General features: G+C 68.3%; 1 protein-coding gene across 2 annotated transcripts in view; it reads right to left on the bottom strand.

The window, feature by feature from the left end:
• Positions 1-19400, bottom strand: part of BAIAP2 (BAR/IMD domain containing adaptor protein 2) — a 40861-nt gene that overhangs the window by 3784 nt on the left and 17677 nt on the right. Inside the window, exons 4-14 of one of the 2 annotated variants that reach the window (XM_081109629.1) lie at positions 16837-16898; positions 16395-16466; positions 15947-16084; positions 7388-7540; positions 5674-5898; positions 5350-5551; positions 4704-4905; positions 4401-4469; positions 3611-3773; positions 3000-3034; positions 2052-2518 (exon numbers count right to left, since the gene is read on the bottom strand). In XM_081109629.1, coding sequence (XP_080965755.1) covers positions 2488-2518; positions 3000-3034; positions 3611-3773; positions 4401-4469; positions 4704-4905; positions 5350-5551; positions 5674-5898; positions 7388-7540; positions 15947-16084; positions 16395-16466; positions 16837-16898 — 1352 coding nt within the window. In that variant the 3' untranslated portion in view covers positions 2052-2487. Of the gene's footprint in view, positions 1-2051; positions 2519-2999; positions 3035-3610; positions 3774-4400; positions 4470-4703; positions 4906-5349; positions 5552-5673; positions 5899-7387; positions 7541-15946; positions 16085-16394; positions 16467-16836; positions 16899-19400 lie in introns of those variants that run through there. The other variant, XM_081109628.1, reaches the window with a different exon arrangement.

Here is a 19400-nt window from a genome sequence, read left to right as displayed (position 1 = left end):
AGCAACGCAAAGGCAGCGGGAGAGGGAGCCCAGACCACTTGGGGTCTGGCTGCCCACAGGGGATGGCATCCCCGCGATGCCCATGGGGCCAGGTGACCTCCATCTTTGGTGAAGGACCAGGATGTGCTGCCCAGGGTCCCCCTCAGTGTCTTGGTGTGGGAGCGGGGACAGGTGGGCGGCGGTGGCCACCCTGGGGGGAGGCCCAGGGCCCAGAGTGGTGGCCGTGGTTGCTTCCTGAGGACAGGAAGGGACTGTCAGCAGGTGTTGGAGAAGCCTAGAGGGCCCCAGGCATGGCGGCTAGGGCCTGGTGTGGGTGCAACACAGCAGGTCAGAGCAGGGCCAGGTGGGTGGGGTGGGGCCATGGGGGCGGGCTAGCTGGCAGCCACACCTTCGCACCCAGAGTCCCCAGGGGGGAGACTGGGGCTCCTGCTTCCCCCTGCTTGGGGCAGTCGCCTGGCACATGCCCCGGAGCTCCGCCCCATGTCCCACCCTGGCCTCCCAACCCCTTTGGGGATGCAATACTCACCAACCCGAGTCCCCGAAGGCCCAGACCCCGCCCACAGGGCCCCGAGGGAACCCTCAGCCAGAGATGCCCAATCTGATCACCAGGGAAACCCTGATTGCGGCCCAAAGCACCAGCAGAGGCGGAGAAACCCAGACAGAGAGAGGGCAGGCCACCCGCGCCCAGCAGTGGGGGTGCCCAAGGCAGAGGAGCCCCGACAGAGGCAATCCTCGAGCCTAGGAGCGGCCGCAGGAAAGCGAAGGCCTGGAGCCCTGAGCGAGCCGGCTGGCCACCCCGCGGCCCCGCCCTGACCGCCAGGCAGAGGCCGGAGGATCTGCCAGGCCACTGCGGACGCAGACTGACCAGCGCAAGGAAAGCGGACACTTACTAACTCGAGACGGCGGCTCAAAATCTGGCCACTTCCACATCGGGGCTGCAAGGGAACACAAGCTGTTGTTGCGGGTGCGGGTGGGGCCGCGGGCTCTGAGGGACACCCCGGGGCTGCAGCACAGGCCAGCCGGGAGTGCGGCTCCCAGGTGGCGGCTGGGATCCCTGTGGGGCCGGAAGGAGGTGCCACACCCAACTCGATGCAATAAATAAAACTTTTATTCAAACCACTGCAGTACAGGGCACAATTCAGATTTTAAAAAAAAGACGGGAAAAATATCTTCAGCGCTTTACATCTTCATACAAGTTGGCGGTTTTGTGTCTACATTCATCCAGGCGCGAGCCCTGGGTCTGAGAGCCGTTAGCGGAGGCTCCTCTACAGGCCCCGTCCTGGCTTTTTTGCATTTTCCTTAAAAATAAAACGGTCTGTGCCTTGGGCGGCTTCTGTCGCCAACGCCACGGGCCGCGTCCTAGTCCGCGGAGGCTCTTGCTAAGACGCCGTTAGGGAGCGTCCGCGGCTCCCGGGCTCCGCGGGGGGAAGGGCCGGGGCCGCCCCTCGCGTGCTCCCGGCTTCAGCGTGTGAGGAGGCAATACCAGTAGCCACCGAGTCCAGCGTGTCTCTTTCTGAAGCCAGCAAGACACACAAAAAGACGAGAGCGTTTAGGGAGGATGGGGCGGGGGCGCCTGCTTCCCTGGGGGGGCGGGTGAGCGCCCTCAGGTGCCTCTGCCCTGCGCGGCCGGGTGGCCAGACACCCTCGCCGGGCGGTCCGAGAACCGGTTTCCGGGACGGGGGTGGGGTGGTCCCTGGAGGTCTTTGGAATGTCCGTGCGCGGCCAGGCGGCGCCTGCCCCCGACCCCCTCCCGCCAGGGCGCTGGGTGAGGGCACCACGCCTGAGGGCGACGCCCGCGCTCTGGGCTCGGCACACCGTCCAACAGAGTCCACGAGAAGGGAGCCCTCAGGAGCCCGGCCTGAGCGGCTCGGCCTCCCTCACAGGCGCCGGCGTCCCGTCCGGAGGCCGGGGGGGCCCTCCGCGGGTGGCCCTGGACGGTGCCCAGGGGCCGGGGCCGCGGGAGCCCGCCCCTTCCCTGTCCTGACAGGTGCCCCGTGCGCGGGGTCAGATGCAGAAGTAACAGTACGTACACCGGAGTCCATGCATATCTGTTTTTCTGTTTTTGTTTCCAGGGGGAAAAAAGTCCTTTTCCTGTTTTCTGTTGGTTTTTTTTGTTTTTTTTTTTTGTTTTTTTTTGGTTTTTTTTTTTAAAAGGTTTTTCTTTTTCTTCAAACGTCAGAGCTGGCTCACAGTGAGCCTTTGAAAGAGCAGTGAGTTGTGACCTCGGCAGATGAGGCAGCGGCCAGGACACGCTCACGCTGCCAGCGGGCGGGCCACGCATGGGCGTGTCCACGGGGAGCAGAGGTGGGGCAGCACCATGGACCTTGGGGATCTCAGAGTCTGGGGTCACCAACCAAAAAGGCAAGAGGGGCAGGTGAGGAAGAAAAACGACCCAAAAACAAACCGACGAGAGCTGAGAGGAAACGATGGAGACCAGACAGAGGGGGGCGGGGGTCCTCCGAGCAGCAGTGCCCGTGGTCAGCGTCCTCACACTGTGGACACCAGCGTGCCGCTGCCGCTGTGAACAAAGCAAGCTCAGCTGCCGCCGCGCCTCCCCACGCAGCCTCCCAGCAGCTCAGGGCCGCTGCCTGGCCAGGGGGTGCCGGGGATGCCCGGAGCTGGGACGCGGGCAGAAGGCGTGAGGCAGCCCCCAGCGTCGGTGCCGAGAGGACCAGGCAGGCCAGGGAGGAAAGGCGGGGCCCGCAGGAGAGACCAGGAGCCCGTGTGGCTGAGGGCCGGTCTGCGTGGTCAGGGCCAGGCTGGGCCGCAGGCGCCGGCTCCCGCGCCCCACAGAGACAGAGGCAGCTCTGGGAGGCCCTCCCACGCGGCGATGGCCGGGACGCGGGCCGAAGCCTCGGGGCAGGGCGTCCTGCCCAAGGGTCTGATGGGGGCAGAACATGGGCCCCCGGGCCTGCTTCCCTGACCCACGAGGCCCCACGGCCCCAGGGAGGGGCCGGCCCCCCTGCCCCCAGTTCCCCAGCACAACTTGAGCCCCTCACCTGCTTACGGCCCGCGCCCCGTAGTCGTCCAGACCCTGGGGAGGAAGGCAGGCAGTCAGGCTGGGTCCCGGGCATGGCTGCGAGCCGGCCTGGCTGGGCCAGTGCCCTCCTGACCCGGGGGGAGGGGTGCTGCCTACGGCTGAGGATGCATAGGGCACAGAAGGCCCCCCTGCCAGCAGCCCTCCTCTCTCCGGCGGCCGACTTACGGCACACAGGCCACCCGATGACCGCCCACCCGAATCCCGTGGCAGGAGCAGCTGAGCAGGTGGGGCTGGGCTACCCGGCAGCCACCCCAGGATCCCGCCCCGACCAGTGAGGTGTGGGTGGGGACACAGGCCGACAGGCGGGAGAGGGAGGGGCTGAGCGGATCGGGCCGCCTCCAGCAAGCCTGGTCCCAGCCCTGAGCCCCAGCCTCCTAGGCCACCAGGCCACCAGCCCAGCAGCCTCTCCCGAAGGCCCCACCCATCCGGGCCCAGGAGCGGCAGGAGCCACGCCTGCACGTGGAGCCTAACTGCCAGTCCCACGCGCGTGGGCAGGGCCCACCCCCAAGCCCGGGCCTGTGGTCAGCCCACAGGGGTCCCCCGCAGCCCTGGCCCAGCCCTCACACTCACCTGAGAGAAGGCGGGCACGGCCATGCTGTAGGGCCTCTGCTTGAAGGTGCTGGCCGTCTGGGTGGGGAAGCCGCGGGAGGAGGGGCCGTAGTCGGGCGGCGGGAGGGCCAGGTCCTCCTTGTCCAGGAGGTTGCCGGTGCTGCTGCTCTTGCCCGGCTGCAGGCTGTGGGCACGGACGGTGCTCAGGGACATGCCAGCCCGGGGTCTGGCCTGGCCCCACCTCCCCATGCCGGGCCCTGCCCTTGAAGAGGCGGTGACCAGGGGCTGCTCTAGGCGGCCTGGGTGGCAGCCGCCCGGATCCCATGGACCCCTCACTCGGAACTGGGCACAAAGATGTGCCAGGGAGAAGCTCAGAAGGTGAGCTGGGCCGGCTGGTGTGAGTGTCCACCCAGGATCCAGAAGATTCCATCCCGGTCAGGGCACAGGCCGGGGATGAGGGCTGATCCCCAGTGGGGGGCGTGCAGGGGGCAGCCAATCAGGGATGCTCTCTCATCACTGATGTTTCTTTCTATCCCTCCCCCTCCCTCTTTCTCTAAAACCAATAGAGACGTGTTGAAAGGTAAATAAATTAGGGAGAGGGCGAGACGGCTGACCCTGTGGGGAACGGCAGCAGGGGTGCCCTGGGTCCTGAAGGGGCAAGAAGCCCGCCCAACGGGCCAGCACACAAGGCCGCCCACACACAGCGGCCGCCCTCCTCACGAAGTCCAGCCAAGCTCTGTGCCAGGAGGGCCTGGGCCGCGCTGACAGCTGCTGCCACCAGCACCCACTCCCCACAGCCTGGCCAGCTCACCTCATGTGCAGCCTGTCGCCCCCGTCGCTGTCCAGCACCCGCGTGTAGGAGAAGGGAAACCAGCCCCGCCTGCAACCGAAGGCCCAGGTCAGAGATGGGGCCCAGGGGAGAGGCAGGGCCCGGGGGAGTAGGGGGGGTCAGGGGAGAGGAGGGGGTCAGGGGAGAGGCGGGGCCCGGGGGAGTGGGGGGGCCAGGGGAGTGGGGGGCCGGGGTGAGGTGGGCTGGGGGAAGGCAGGTGGGGCCCAGGGTCAGGGACGACTCCCACCCCCCAAGGGCAGGGTCCGCCCGCCGCCCCGCCCTCACATCTTGGTCTTCTCGCTCTCGCCGTAGTGCCAGCCGTCCCGGGCCTCGGGCACCAGCAGGGTGATGAGGTCGCCTTCCTTGAAGCTCAGCAGGGTGCTGTTGTCACCCGCCGCGTGTGAGAAAATGGCCTTCACCCGCATGCGGCCGTTGCGCTCCAGGCCGGCCGCCATGGAGCTGGAGCGGGGCAGCGTCTTGTTCTCAGCTGCGGCGAAAGGGGCGTGAGGGACGCTGGGCCGGAGGAGGGCAGGGGGCTCACTCCCCTCCCATCAGCTCGGTCCCAGGGGCCTGGAGGTGGACAGGCCTCCAGAGCCGGGTGGACTCGGGACCTGGAAGGGCCTGGGCGCTGGGATGGGGCTCAGAGCTGCCGCCCTTCGCGGGGCTGGGCCTCGGCTTCCCACTGGCCGATCGGGAGGCAGGTCCCCCCACCCCGCGCCCCTGCCCTGCCCAGGGCGGGAGCTGTTCCATTGCCCCCGGGGCCTCCTCAGCACCCCCTGCTCCGGGCACCGCCCACCACTCGTCGGACGGAAACGGGAGCCCTGAGAAGCCCCTCAGGAGGGAGTCTCCCCGGGTCCCAGGTGCGGCACACGCAAGCCCACACGTGTGTGAGCCTTGCCCCCCCAGCTGCGGGGCGGCTGGGAGCCCTTACTGGCGGCGTAGCTGTTCTTGGGGGCCACGCTCTTGCGCACGGGCAGGGTGTTGGAGTAGGAGTCGCTCATCTTGGTCTGAGGCTGCTGAGGAGACGAGGACTTGGCCTGGGCCCCCTTGCGGTCAGCCCAGGGGCTGTAGTCCTCGCTGTCGGGGCCCGAGACGCCGTTCATGATGGGCGCGTTCTCCTGGGCGGACAGCCGCTGTGGGAAGAGGCGGCAGGGGCGGGTTGCAGGAGGGCCAGGCCGAGCGGGGCAGCATGGGTGCTGACCGCTGTGGGGGGCGCCCCCCCACACCCACAGCCTTCCGGGCGCCGGGCACTCACCCCCACAAACGGGGCCAGCTCGGGGGGCACCGGCAGGGGCTTGGCCCCCGGGATGGGGTCCGAGATGACCAGGCTGGACTTGGAGGCGGACAGGGCGCCCGGCAGGATGGCGCCGTTGCTGCTCGCCAGCTGCTGCAGCAGCTGCACCGCGCGGTCCGGGATCTTGTTGGGGTCGGCGCAGGCCTGTTGCCACAGCGGCAGCTTCTGCGCCAGCAGTTCTTTGCCCTGAAGGGGAAGCAGGCGGGTCAGGGCGGCACAGGCTCCCGCGTCCCAGGAGACTCCCAGGGCCTGCGCTCACCTCGCATGCAGCCCCTCGCATGCAGCCCCGCCCGCCGGGCCCCGGGAGGCCCCTCACCAACACCCCACCCCAGGGGGCGCACCTGGCTGGGCTGCGCCTGCCCCTCTACCACAGGTGCCCCCGAGTCCGTGCCCCGATTGAGGGAGGGCTGGTCGGCTGCAGGAGCCGTGAGAGGGACCGCCAGGGATGAGGGCAAGCCAAGGCCTGGCTGGGCCGGGCCTCCCTGGGCCCGAGGAAGGCGGTGTGACCAGCGGCGTGACCAACGGCCCACACGGTTGGCCGTGGAATGACCACGCCCCTCGTGGACAAACCGCCAGATGCTAGGAGGGGCCACCCCCACAGACCTGAGCCTGGAGGCCTCGCAGGGCAGGGCAGGGCTGTGGGAGGGGCCGTTGGGGGGGAGCCGGGAGGGTGGGGAGCCGTGTGGCCCCCCAGCCGGCCATTACACCTGGGGCCAGGGCGGCAGGCCAGGCTGCCCGGCTGGCAAAGAGGCGCGTGTGTTTACACACCACCTGGGGCCGCTCCCACCAGCAATGGCCGAACGGAAAGTGTTACTATCTGGCTCTGGTGGAGACACACGGCTGACAGTCTGGGGTGCTGGGGAGACAGGCCAGCGGGGACCTGGCACCACGGACACCCCAGGTCAGGGCACCCCCTGATCAACTTCAGTCGGAGACGGCCAGAGTGGCCAGCGCCGCCCCGGGCGATGGAGCCGTTGCTGTGGGGTCAGAGCCAGGCCCGGGGCAGTGCCTGTGCTCTCGTACCCGCCCAGAGGGGGGGCTGGGTCAGGGCCTGGGACCTCAGGTGTCCCCTCTTGGAAAGAGTGGTGCCCCACATGGACCACGGCTCTCCCTGACCCGCCACAGGGCCCGGCCGCCACCAGAGGGCACAGCTGCCGGCTGCAGGCGCTGGCAGAGCGCACTGTGTGTGGGTGGAGGCCGCGCCGCTCCCAGAGGACGCAGGTCCGCACTGTCCCTGCTTCGCACCCAGGACGGTGCCCAGGGCAGGCCCGGCAGCCGGAGCCTCTCGGTTGGGGAGGGCACGTCTCCTCGGAGCCAGGCCATGGGGACCAAAGCCGAGTCTCGGATCAAGCACACGCGAGAGAGTGTGTGCGGACCCCACTGACCCGCAGGCTGCGGCCAGCTCTAAGCTCCCAGAAGGTTCCAGAAGGCTCCAGCTCCTGCCTGTGCTCTATGGGGAACAGGGCCCCCCTGAGGCTGCCCTTGCAGGGGAGCCTGTGTCCCTGGGGGCTAAGCGGCCTCCACAGGGGCTCCTGGCAGTGTGGCCCCTCCCAGGAGCTGACCCCTCCGAGCCTGTCAGCGACACTGGCCTCAGAGGCACCGCAGCCTCTGGCCTGGCCGCTGTCCTCCCAGCCCTGCCCTCTGGCCCGGAAGTGGCCCCGAAGGCGCAGCTCACCTTGGAGTGGTAGGCGGCGGAGTTCTTGGCCACGGCGCACTGCTTCTCCACCAGGAAGCAGAACCGGCGCCTCTCCTCCGTCAGCGCCGTCTTATAGCCGTCGGACACGTAGTTCTCCAGGTCGCCCTGCTTGCTGCTGATGGCGTCGATGTACTGGGAGGGAGAGGGCGGGCCCGTGAGCCGGGACGGGACGGGACGACGCCCCTTGCTCCCCTGTGGGCAGCCCACAGGCCTGTGGCACCACGCAGCCGCCTGGCCTGTGCGCCTTTGCCCACGCTGACCCCGTGGCCAGGGGTCCCGCCTCCAGCAGGGGGCCCAGAGCAGGTGTCCCCAGGGGTCAGGCTCATCTCTGGGGGCCTCTTCCCAAGAGGGGGGGGCACCGTTTGCCCAGATCTGGTGTCTGGCCAGCCCCTCCCCGAGGCCTTGGCCCAAATGTCCATGCCACTGCTCCATCCTGGCTCGCTGGGCATCCCGGGGCCCGTGCGTGTGGATGTTTGAGGAACCCGTCTCAGCTCGGACGGGAGGCACTCAGGGCAGGCAAAGCCCCTTGGCAGCTCTTCTTTTTTAAAATATATTTTCATTGGTTTCATAGAGAGAAAGGGAGAGGGAGACAGAAACATCCATGATGAGAGAGAACCACTGATCGGCTGTCTCCTGCACGCCCCCTACTGGGGATCAAACTCACAACCTGGCCCTGACCAGGAATCGAACCTTGACCTCCGGGTTCATAGGTCGCTGTTCCACCCGAGCCCACTGGCCGGGCTGGCAGCTCTGCCTCATGACGGAGGGCTGAGGAGAGGGCCTGGGGTGTCAGTGTGTGGAGGGGTGAAACGAGGTCTCCGTGGGAGCAGGGCCATGCCCCTCACACGCCGGGGAAGAGGGAGCCCTGGGGAGGGCAGGAGGGGCTGAGGAGCCGCACGGGGAGGGCTGGGAAGTGCCCGCCGCAGACCTGGCGCTTTGGAGCTGCCTGCGTGCCAACCCCAGTGCCGCCTGCGAGGCTGGAAGCTGCCGGGACAAGCACGGCGGCCCCCAAGGCCTCCGCTGGACCCAAGCCCCAGCCACCCCAGATCTTGGGGCGGGTCCACTCTGCAGCCTGACCCCCGGCTCTGACTCGCGCCTGGATGCGGTCAGGGCGGCTCTCTGGGCTGCCTGATGGACGCCCACTCACCACCATGGGCACGACCGATACCCCACACCTCACCCTGACCGAGTCCTCAGACCCAACTACGATCGTCCAGAAACACCAGCCCCAGATAGGTCAGACGGCCCAAGGCTACAGTGAGTGGGGGGCTCAAGGGACCGGCAGGGGTCAGGGCTGGGGGGCAGCGAGGTGTTGTCCAGAGGGGACAGGGCATCAGTTTGGGGAGATGACGTTCCGAACTTGAAAATGGTAAATCACACGTTGGGTCTTTTCACAAAACGTAAAGTCACAAAAAAATGGCACAAGCAGGCCCTGCCCGCGGAGGCCCCTGGACAGAGGACCAGCACTTCCCGGTGAGTGACAGGGAGGAAGGGGAGGGGCTTGGGGGGAAAGTGCAGGCAGAGGTCAGACCTGCCCCCCCCCAGGGTGACTGCTGGCCCCGCCCACCGGAGGTGAGACGGTTCCTGGCCAGCACATTGGTGCAGGCCTTGGCCATGTGACTTGCTTTGGCCAATGGGATTTGAGTAGAAGTTACAGTCTGGCAGCCCAAGCCACGTGCCCCTGTGGCCTGGGGGTACCCTCCCCCCCTCCCCTCTGAGCCTGGCAGCCACGCGGGACCGGGCGGCAGTGTGGGGCTGGCACCTCCTGCGGGTCCTGACTCCGAGCATCTGAAACCGCCGCCCAGGAAGCTCAGCGCACTGCAGGGAGCGTGACTAACCCGCACCCCGCGAGGGGGCGGCACAGGAGGCGCGTGGTGCCGGCCCGCTGCTCTGGTTTGCAGGCTGGAAACTCTGGAATGAGCGGCACGACCGTGGGCGGGGCCCTGGGAGGCAGAGCAGCCACGCACACCTGTGGGGTCTGCAGGCCGCCCCCTCCCGGGTGCATGTGCGGGCCGACCTGCCCGGCTGGGCTGCGGAGCTGCCCGGGCTTCAGCGGAACGGCTCTCCCGCAGCAGCCGTCCTGCGGCAGGTGCGAGCCGGGCCGCGAGGGGGCAGCCTCCCCCGCCCGATCCAGCACCTTCCCGCGGCTCTGACTCAGCGCGGGTAGGCGGTGCCGAGCCCAGGTGGGCGACCGGAGAGGGAGCAGGGAGCAGGCTGTTCCTGCCAAAGCCGCGCTCAGCGGGCGGGGCGAGGCCCAGCCCCGGGAGTGGGCCCAGCCGACGCTCCGCCAGCGCGAGTGAGCCGCACCCCCCAAGGCAGGCCCTGCCCAGTCCCCACCAGAACTTGGGAGCCCCCCCCTGCCGACCACCCAGCTTTCCATAGGAAACTCCCTGGGGAGGGCAGCTTAAATGGGCCTCAAAATAGCTACCCCACCCCCAGACCAAGGCCCCGCCTCTGGGAGTCAGGCCTGGCCCCTCCAGGAATGTGCCCGAGGGGCCCCAGGATGGCACCTGGGGAGAAAGATCTGCACACAGGCTCCAGGCCTCCAGCAGGGGCGCCCTGGCCGCCTCTGCACCCCTCCTCCCCCCTCCCTCCTCTTCTTTTCCCCCTCCCCCTCCTCCTCTTCTCCCTCCCCCCTCTCCTCCACCTCCTCCTCCTCCTCCACATCCCAACAGCTCAGCTCAAAGTACTTTTCCTCTAGTTACGAAATGGAAATGCGTGCCTCCCAGTGTTCCCGGCCCTGCCCCCCAGGCCTCCTCCCAGTGTCCCCCCCCCCCCCGCCCTGCCCCCCAGAACCTCCCCTGCACAGGCTCCTCCAGGGAGCAGGAAGGGAGCCTGCAGATTCGGGCCCTGGAGGCCTGTGCCAGACCCAATGGGTGAGGTGTGCTGGGGGGGGGACGACTCCTCAGGTCGCACCTGGCTCCGCGGTGTCAGGGCGCCGGCTGAGGGGGCTGTTCACTCCCCGAAGCCCCGACGAGAAGGCCCACAAGGGGCTGGTGAGGACAGGAGAGCAGCGGGCCCAGGGGCTGGGGACATACTCTGGGCAGAAGGTCTGGGGGGGAAGGGCTTGCTCAGAGAGGGGCATGTGCAGGAAGGGGGACCACCCAGCTCGGGCAGAGGCCCAGGGAGGGTGCACGGGTGAAGGCAGTGCCACCTGGATGGGGCTCGGAGCAGCAAAGGCAGCTCTGACCGGTCACTCAGGACACGGTCACCCAGGACGCAGCGTAACGGGGACGCGGGCCCCCTGGGTGCATCGCTGGGAGTGCGCTGCTGAGAACAGCTCCTTCCAGCCTCGGGCGCCAGCGGGCTGGGGACGGTTTCTGGGTTTCCAGGCTGCACTCAGCTCCCCAGTCCCTGGAGCAGAGGAACCTGCCTGGACCAGGCGAGGGCTGGCCTCATTAGCGGTGCTGGCAGCCCCCGGGCGGGAGGGGGGGCGTCTTATTTTTAAGGTTCCCAGTTACTCAAAGGCCGGTCTCCAGTGGGAACCAGGAGCTCGATGGGGGGGCAGCTCAGGCAGAGGCCGGGGGCCACCGAGCGTCTATCTCCCCAGGGACCACGCCTCCCGGGGTGAAGGCGGGAGAAATGCTACCCCCCCCCCCAGCTGGGGCGTGAGGGCGGGGGAGCCGCCACCTTCCCCAGGGCCCTGGGTGTCCGGCGGCCGGAGCACCGAGCAGCCGAGGCAGAGCCCTCGCGAGGACACAGAACACGTGGCCACCACGCTGTCGAGGACCAGCGGCTGCCTGGCCTCCCTCCCTGACGCCAACGCTCGCAGGGAGACCACGGCTTCCGGCAGCTCCTGGGATCTAGGCCACGCCTGGAGCCTCCCCCCAGGGACCCGAGGGGCATGTGCCCACCACGGGCTCCAGGCCATGGTGGCCCCTCTGTGGGCAGGACGCCCCGCAAGCAGCGTCTGCGCTTTGGAAAAGTGCACAGGACAGAGCGAGGCCTGGCCCTGCACCTCTGGCGGCTTGGCAGCGGGCGCTGCACAGGGCCCGGCCGCAGCCTGTCCCCAGCCCGGCCCCACGCCCGGCCCCTCCCGGCTGTGCCTGTTCCCGGCTTAGCGGGTGCTATGGCGACGGCGCTATAGAAACACCCAGCTGAAAGCGTTTAAGACCCACGGCTGCTCCCACTGAGTCACCGGGGGCTGAGCAGCCCTGTAATCGGAGAAGACAAAAGTGATCAGAACGCGGCTCTTCCTCCAAAGCCAGGGTGACTCAGGGGGAGGGGCGCCCAGAGCCCACGTGCCTGATGCACCCTCTGCCTCTGCCCCTGCGGCGGCCGCGCTCCCAGGTTCTCAGAAACCACGGCCCCTTCAGTCCCGGCAGCTCATGAGTGCGCCATCCCGCCGCTGCCGCAGGGACGGCCCTCCAGGGACAGCGAGGGGGCCCCAGGCCACATCGGTCCCTGGAACCTGCTGGCTGCAGCCCTGGCTTCCCTGGGGCCACGCCTGGGCCCTCCCGGCTCTGGCACTCTCACCACGAACCGGGAAGCTGGCCTAGGTCAGCGGGTGAAGCTCCGGGCTGCAGGACCCTGCGTGCGGCCAGGCCAGGGCCATGGTTCCCTGGGTCAGAGGCCCCTGAAAAATCTCATTTAAACACAAGAGCTCAGGGCCAGAGGCGGCAGGGGCTGAGCAGGGCCGGCCACTCGGCTGAGGGAGGACATGTTGCCGGTCACACTTGGAAGAAGCGGGGCCTCCCTGGTGGCTTCAGGGACCCCCGAGCCCGGGTTCCGGTGTCCTGGGAAAGGACCTCAGCCGTCACAGGCTGGCAAGGGGTCCGGGACCATCAGACCCAGCTGCCCACACCCCTCAGGATGCTGGCTGGTGTGTGCCCGCGCCCCACGCCCAGTACAGAGGCCCAGAGGGAGCCCACTAACCAAACCCCCCCCAAGCCAGGGGACTTGGGGACCACAGGCACCTGAGCCACTGCCCTGGGGAGCTGCCAGGGGGCAGGTCACCCCTCGAGGATCCCCACTGTCCAGCCCTGGGGTCTGCTCCGAGACCTGGAGAAGGTCGGAGGTCACGCTCACACCTGCTCTGCTGGCGGCCTCTGCAGGTGCTGAAGCCGCGGGGTCTCGGCTCCTCGTGGAAGCAGAGGGGCTGGGACGCACGACCAGGAGGCCCCCGCCTGCCGGGCAGCCCCGCCTCCCGTCGCCAAGGGGCTTCACAGGTGCCAAAGCCACACCCGGCTCAAAGACTCAGTAGAAAAAGATGCAAAATGTTTCCTTAACGTTGCTGCACAGTTACGTGCTGGAAACCACTCCGGGAACAGGCAGCTAACCACCCACTTCGCTGAAGCAGCTTCCTGTGCCTTCCCCGTGCTCCCGGGGCCCCGTCAGGGGGCAGTGACTGCCCGGCCGCCCTGGGAGCCTGTCCCGGCTCTAAAGGCCGAAGAGGCTCCACGTTACTCCAGCGCCAGGGAAGGAGACGCCGGCACACTCCTGCACCCGTGGGGTGGGGGGGGGGATGGCCGCAGCTCGGTCCGGGGCACAAAGGAGCCGAGCCCCCACAGGCAGAGGCCTCTCTGCACACGGAAGCCCTGCACCGCCCGAGCCGCCGGCTTCTCACGCTCCGTTCCCACCGAGGCCCTGCCCGGCCGCGCAGAGGGCCGCCAGCACCGGACGCTCCCCAAGCCTGCGAACCGCAGGCACAGGGCCCCGCCACCCGCGCCTCGTCAAAGGCCACGTGGGAACGGGACCAGCCTCTGCCATTATCCTCCTTGACGATCTAAATTACGGTTATTTTGTTTTTGCTTGTTAATTACACACCCCTGAAATAGAAGCCGCCGCTCCCCTCAGGCCGCTGGGGCGCACGCGCCTCCCGGAGCCCACGAGCCCGGGGAGCGGAGGCCAACGGCTCGCGTGGCCGCTGAAGCTGCCCAGGGCCTGTCGGGCAGCACGTGGCAGGCACCCCGCCCCAGGGTCTCAAACCAGGACCAGCCGGGCTGCATGTCACTGCCCCCCCCCAGCCCCGCCTGCTCCGGGCCCCTGGCAGCCCCAGCCCCAGGTGCCCCCCCACTTTCCCCAGCAGGACTCTGCCTCCACCAGCAGCTCCAAGGGCGGGACTGCCTGCAACCCTAACAGAGACCCCAGTCAGGCTGCAGCACCAGCACCCCACCATAGAGGGGACCCCCGCATGGCTGAGACCCCAGGACCAGGGTCGCCAGCCAGGGCTTGTGACTCATGGGACGTCCTCCACGAACTGTCCCGTGGTCTCCTCCGCGATGACTGGAGGGTGGGGAGCCCTGGGCGGGCGGCGGGGAGCATGCCCACGTCCCGAGAGAACCGCGTCCTAGTTAGCGCCCAGGTGCCTCTGCGTGCCTGTCCCCGACCTATAACTGCAACCAGTTCTGCCCGTGGAAGTCCCAAAGCACAGCCTCAATCACCAGCGGTTCTCGCCAGTGGCTGGCTCTGACCCAGCCCCACTCACAGGAAGCCCATGCTGAAGGACTGACGGACTGATAGACAGACAGAGGGACACCCTCGGTCTTGCTCTCTCAGGGGCAAAGTCTTACCAACTTCACTTTCCCCACCCCCCTTGCCACCTCACAGACAGCCATCTCTCTGGGTATGGCCTGTCCTCTGGCCCCAGTGGATGAGCCTGGGTGGTGGTACCCAGGAGTCCAGGGGCCTGGAGGGCAGAGTGGGCAGGGCCTGGGCTGCCTGACTGTGGGGGTCTCTGTGAGGTGGGCCAGTTTTGTGAGTGTGAAACTCAGGGAGGGTGGTGAGGCCACCTCAGAACTCAGGAGGTGCAGGTGGGCCAACGGCTCCAGACACACCAGGTGACCCCAACACTGGGCTCTCATGAAGACCCACCTCTGCTGAGCTTGAGCAAGCCACGCCCACAGCCCCTGCCGTGGCGCCATGGGGGAATGCCACCGCCTCCACCAAGGCGAGCCTGCAGGGCGCGTGGCCACACAGGGACACTCTGGCCGTGACCTCTACCCTCCCTGACGGCTCTCAGACAGGGAGAGGGCCGGGCTCCAGCCTGGTGAGCCTTCAGCACACGTGCTGCTGCGGGAAGTGGAAGCAGAGACCACCCGCGTGCGGCCCCATTCACCTGCGACAGCCGGGGGGGCGGGGGGGCCCCCAGAGACAGGAGCCGGGGCCGGCTGACACGCCGAGCGGGCTGTGCGCACTTTACATGGGTGGGCTCCATGCTGCCCCAAACGCAGCACCGCGGGGAGACCGGGGCACAGGCGCTGACCGGCACCAGCCGGCCTCCTGCCCTGGCCTGTTCCCGTGCCAGCCCCAGGGGCGCCCTAGTGCCAGCCCGCGCTGAGGGTGTTTTCCGCCCGGACAGTGCTTCCCTGTTCCCTGGCCAAGGCTTCCAGGAAGCAACATGGCAAACCACCCCGGGTGGGGTGGGTGGGACACCTCACGGCCGCTCGCAGGCGCGGAGGCCGGAATGACTCCAGGGCTGCACCTCAGGCTGCCGTGGCCAGGCCTCAAGTGTGACGAGTCACGATGGTTCACAGACCAGGGACGCGGGAAACACAGGAAGGTGTGCTCAGAGGGCAGGGCTGTGTCCGTGCAACTCTAAGACACACACAGGACACACGAGAGGCTGCAGGCTGCGCGGAACGGGCGGGTGCTGGTGACAGAATCACTGCCTCCACCAGCGCTCGGCCGCTTCCCACAGGGGGTTGATCCTCATCTGCCGTTGCCACACACACACACGCATGCACACACAGGTGCACAGCAGCACTACACACACACACATACACACTCACACACAGAGATGCACGCAACACACACAGATGTGCGCGCACACAGGCACACACGTGTACATGCCTGTGCTCATGCCCTGTCAGCAGGGAGTGTTTGCAGCCAGCCCGACGCTAGCAGGAGGTGGGCTCTGAGCTGAGGGCGGACCCCAGTGCCACCCTCCCGCCTGCCCAGGTGCTCCCCACGCTGCCACTCCTGACCGCGGGGAGCATGTTTGGACACTTTCTTCACAAACAAGTGTGTCCTGTTTTCTGGTCCCTCCTTATCTGGGTCACGTGTGACCTTGGAGAGCAGGTGGCGGGCCTGTCTGTGTGGAATGGCCGGGGGGTTGAATCGGGGTACTGGGGCCAGGCCCCTCAGGATCCTGCTGCCCTACATCCTCGCCCGCTCAGCACACAGGCCTGCGACCTGGCGAGAGGCGGAGTGGCAGGACGCGCTGGCCCCGCCCCGCCCTCCAGTGCCATCTGCCTCACCCTGCAGGGCGGCGCGTGCCCAGGCCCGGCCCGGCGGGCGAGTGCGCACTGATTGGAGTGACAGTCGGGATCACTCTCCGGGCCGAGCAGAGGGCAGGGCGACAGTCCACGAGGGCCTCTGGCCACCCACCAGCTCCAGGACACGGACACGCGCCGCCCCGGCACCTGAGCGAGCTGTGGGCGGTTGGGAGCCGCCCTCACTGCCCGCTGCAGGGCGTGCGGTCCCGGGCGGAGGGCGAGTCACCCCGCTCCTGCACCCGCTGTCCCTCCTGCAGGCCCGGCGGCGGAGGGCGAGTCACGCCGCTCCTGCGCCCGCTGTCCCTCCCACAGGCCGGCCCACCTGCAGCTCCTTGTCCGAGTACTTCTGGGGGTTCTTGCTGCCCTGGCTCTTCTTGCGCAGCTTCTTCAGCTCGGCCTGGCACTTGTCCAGCGCGTCGCCGCGGCTCCGCTGCTCCGTCTGGTACTTCTTCAGCGCGGCCTGCGGGCGACCACACGGCGGCCATGAGCCACCCGCCCGCGGCTCCCGGAGACCAAGGTCAGGCTGGGGAAGGTGATGAGCTCGAGGGCTCGATGGTCACAGCGAGTGAGAGGGAGCTTGTGTGGCTTCCAGGAAGCAGCGGCCTCACACCAGCATCTTTACCAACAGCCCCGAGGGGGGCACAGGGGAGCCAGGCAGCGGGGTTCACCTCGGATCCCATGACGTCTCCATGGGCAGGAATGTCGGGGGAACCACTGGATGGGGCTCAGAGGGCAGGAGGGAGCGGGTAGGTGTGGGCGGGGCTACTTACACTCAGGTACCTGGAGTCCAGCTCCACCTTCTGCTCCAGCTGCGTGAGCAGCTCGTTGTGAAAGGACTTCAGCTGGAGAGAGAACACACACCAGAGTCAACTCAGACGTGCAGGCGGGGAGCACACAGTAGGGCTGGGAAGAGCTCCGAAGTGCAGGCGGGGAGCACACAGTAGGGCTGGGAAGAGCTCCGAAGTGCAGGCGGGGAGCACACAGTAGGGGGGGGAAGGAGGCAGGGTCTTGCTCCTGGAACAGGCGGGAAGGTAACCCCAGGGGAAAGAGGAGCCATCGGATCCCAAAGCTGGCGACCCTGCAGGGACAGGGAGGCTCCCCGGAGCCAGGAGGCTCTGGGCGGAGCTGGACAGCAGCCCGGGTGTCAGACCCCCTGGCCGTCTAAGGCCACGGGCACCACGCGGCCCAGGCCAGCCAGGGGCTGAGCCTCACCGTCTCTTCCAGCTGGTTCTGGATCTGCCGGTGGACTTCAGCCATCTGGAAGAGGACGTCGCCTGCACACAGGAGGCAGGAGAGAGAACGGGGATCAGGACTCTCAGTCAACGTCCCCGTCACCCCCACGTGGCTGACAAGTGGGGCGCCAGACCCAAGGACCACCGGCTGGCAGCAGCAGCGATGAGTGCACCCGGCCCCCAGCATCCCTAGGACAGCCAAGCTTTGTGGCCTGGGCCCCTCAGCGCTTCGGAGGGAGGAGTGGACACGGGGTGTCCGCACAAGAGCAGCGGTCACCTGGAGGCCCTCCCAGCCTGATGTCGGGGGGCTCGGGCACGAAGGACCCGCCGTGGCTGCGGAGGGCGGCGCTGGCGCGGTCGAGTCCGCGTTCATTTGATTGGCAGGTATTTGCCGGGGACCCTTTTCAGTGGCAGGCGCTGCACGTGCTGTGGACACGGAGCCGGCGGCCACCCGACCCCGAGGGAAGCCACCCCCCGCAAACCTTGTCCCCGAGTGCTGCCTGCGCCCGGATGTCCTCCCTGTTCGTGGCTGGGCAGCTGAGGCCGCAGGACTGGGGGTCCTTTGGGGCAGCCACGAGGACCATCTCCAGCACCTTGAGGCGAAGCTCCCTGCCCTCCAAGACCCACCACCACCCCCGATGGCCCCACACCCAGGTCACGGCCCTCCTGGGGAGGCCAGGTGCTCTGGGTCACCTGCCCTGCCACTGGCTGCTGACGCGCCGCCCTGCCAGCCACGGGCACACAGAGCACCGACCACGACCAGTGTCTGTGGACGGGCCCCTGCCACCCAGCTCCAGCTGCCACCTGGCCCCAGCCAACACCCCAGCAGCAGGACCGGCGCCCACCCTGTGGGGCCCCAGCTCTGCCTCCTGGGCACCCGAGATCGGCCCCAGCCATCCAGGCCCCGCCCGCTGTTGGGGCCTGAGTTCCTCTCCCTCCCAGGGCGCTGCTGGGCGCTCCCAAACGTGGCTCCGACAGACCCACAGATTTCCGCTGAGGGAGGCGAGGAGGGGGTGAGGGTGCCTACGAGGCGCTCGGACCCTCCCGGCAGCTCAGGCTGGCCCGCCTGCCTCTGCGCGGGTCCCAGGGGCCGGGACGGGGCTGTAACCACGTGTGATCAGCCCCACACCAAGGGGAACGGGCTGAGGCTGACCTCACCTGCTCCTCCCGCCACCCCCAGAGGGTTGTGGTGTCAGGGAACCGGCCAGGGAGGGGGCGTGAGGAGCCGGCTGCCCCCTTGGCAGAAAGGAAGTGGGCACGGCCAGGAGAGGAGGCCAGGCTGCCGCCCTCAAGCCCAGCCCTGCACGCCCTGCACGCTGGGGACGGAACTGCTCCCGTCAGCACCCTCTGGGGGACCGAGGCCCCGGGCACTGCCTGCGGCCTTAACGTGCTGCTGCTCCGAGTGCCTGTGAGCTCGTGGGGTGGGCGGCACACCACCCAGCCACTTAGGTCAGATCCTGAGCCCAGTGGGAGGCTCTGGGGGGCCCTGCTGCTCCCCGAGTCCAGGGGGCGGCCCCGGGGCCTGCTTCCCAGCGTCTGTAAACCTCCAAGGGTGATGGCCGCAGCCCCGGGATCGGGAAGCTGCTGGAGATGGTCCGTCCCTATGACACGGGTCTCCCTGTGCCGCTCCAACCCCCCGCCCCTCCGGCTCTCGGGGCTGCAGCTCCAGGGCGTTACCCCGGGGCCGGTGGGGGGGGCGGTGCCCACGGGCCCCAGAGCACACGTGGGACAAACCCTGTTGGAAACACAGGCATCACTGGTGAGGTCACCTGCTGGGGACACAGGGTCACGGCGGTGACATCTCAGCCTGGGGAGCGCTGCACCTGCTCCCCACCCCGGCTCTGGGAGAGGGAAGACTCCGGAGGCGCGAGCCGGGCGCAGGGACGAGGTCGAGAGGCTGGCGCTCCGACGGGAGCCGGTCCAGACAGAGGCGACTGCTCGTGGCCAGGCCTCGGCTCACGGCCACCTCCCGCCGCCCGAGTCGGGCTCCATGCCCCGTGCGGGCCCTGACTGTGCAACACCTTACACTCTCCCGGGAGGGAGGCGGGGGGCGGGGGGCGGGCGGTGGGAAGCCAGGCGGAGCGGAGGGAGCCGGGGGGTCCGGGCTGAGCCTCTGAGGGGCCTCCGTTTCCTGGCAGGAAGCACCCAGGTTTCCAGTCCCCGAGAGCCACAGCGGCGCCGCCAGCGGGCAGAGGGGCCCGGGGCAGCCGCCCGCCCAGGGCACCTTTCCTCTGCCCAGCCCACTCCCTGCTGGGTCCTGGCCTCCAGGTCAAGCCCCCGTGTTAGTGGCTGTGGGTGGTTCTGTTCCACACACCCCCACCCCCACCCCCGCCCCCCCACCGCCCACATCTTTCTCGGAAGCGGTGAGCAAGCGGAGAGCGGGCTCTGCAGGGCCTCACAGACCCCCCCTCGGTTCCCTTGGCAACGCGCACACACTGTTTTGGCGTTGGGTGCAGCCGGTACTATGACATTTCTGCTTGGAGGCTGCGTGGAACTTTGCAGCGTTTTGGATAATGTTTGTACTCTGCTGTGTAGAGTAAAAGA

The sequence above is a fragment of the Myotis nattereri genome (genome assembly GCF_964212035.1).
Source record: "Myotis nattereri genome assembly, chromosome: 16".
In the NCBI taxonomy this organism is placed as follows: domain Eukaryota; kingdom Metazoa; phylum Chordata; class Mammalia; order Chiroptera; family Vespertilionidae; genus Myotis; species Myotis nattereri.
This window is presented reverse-complemented; position numbering and strand designations above follow the sequence as displayed.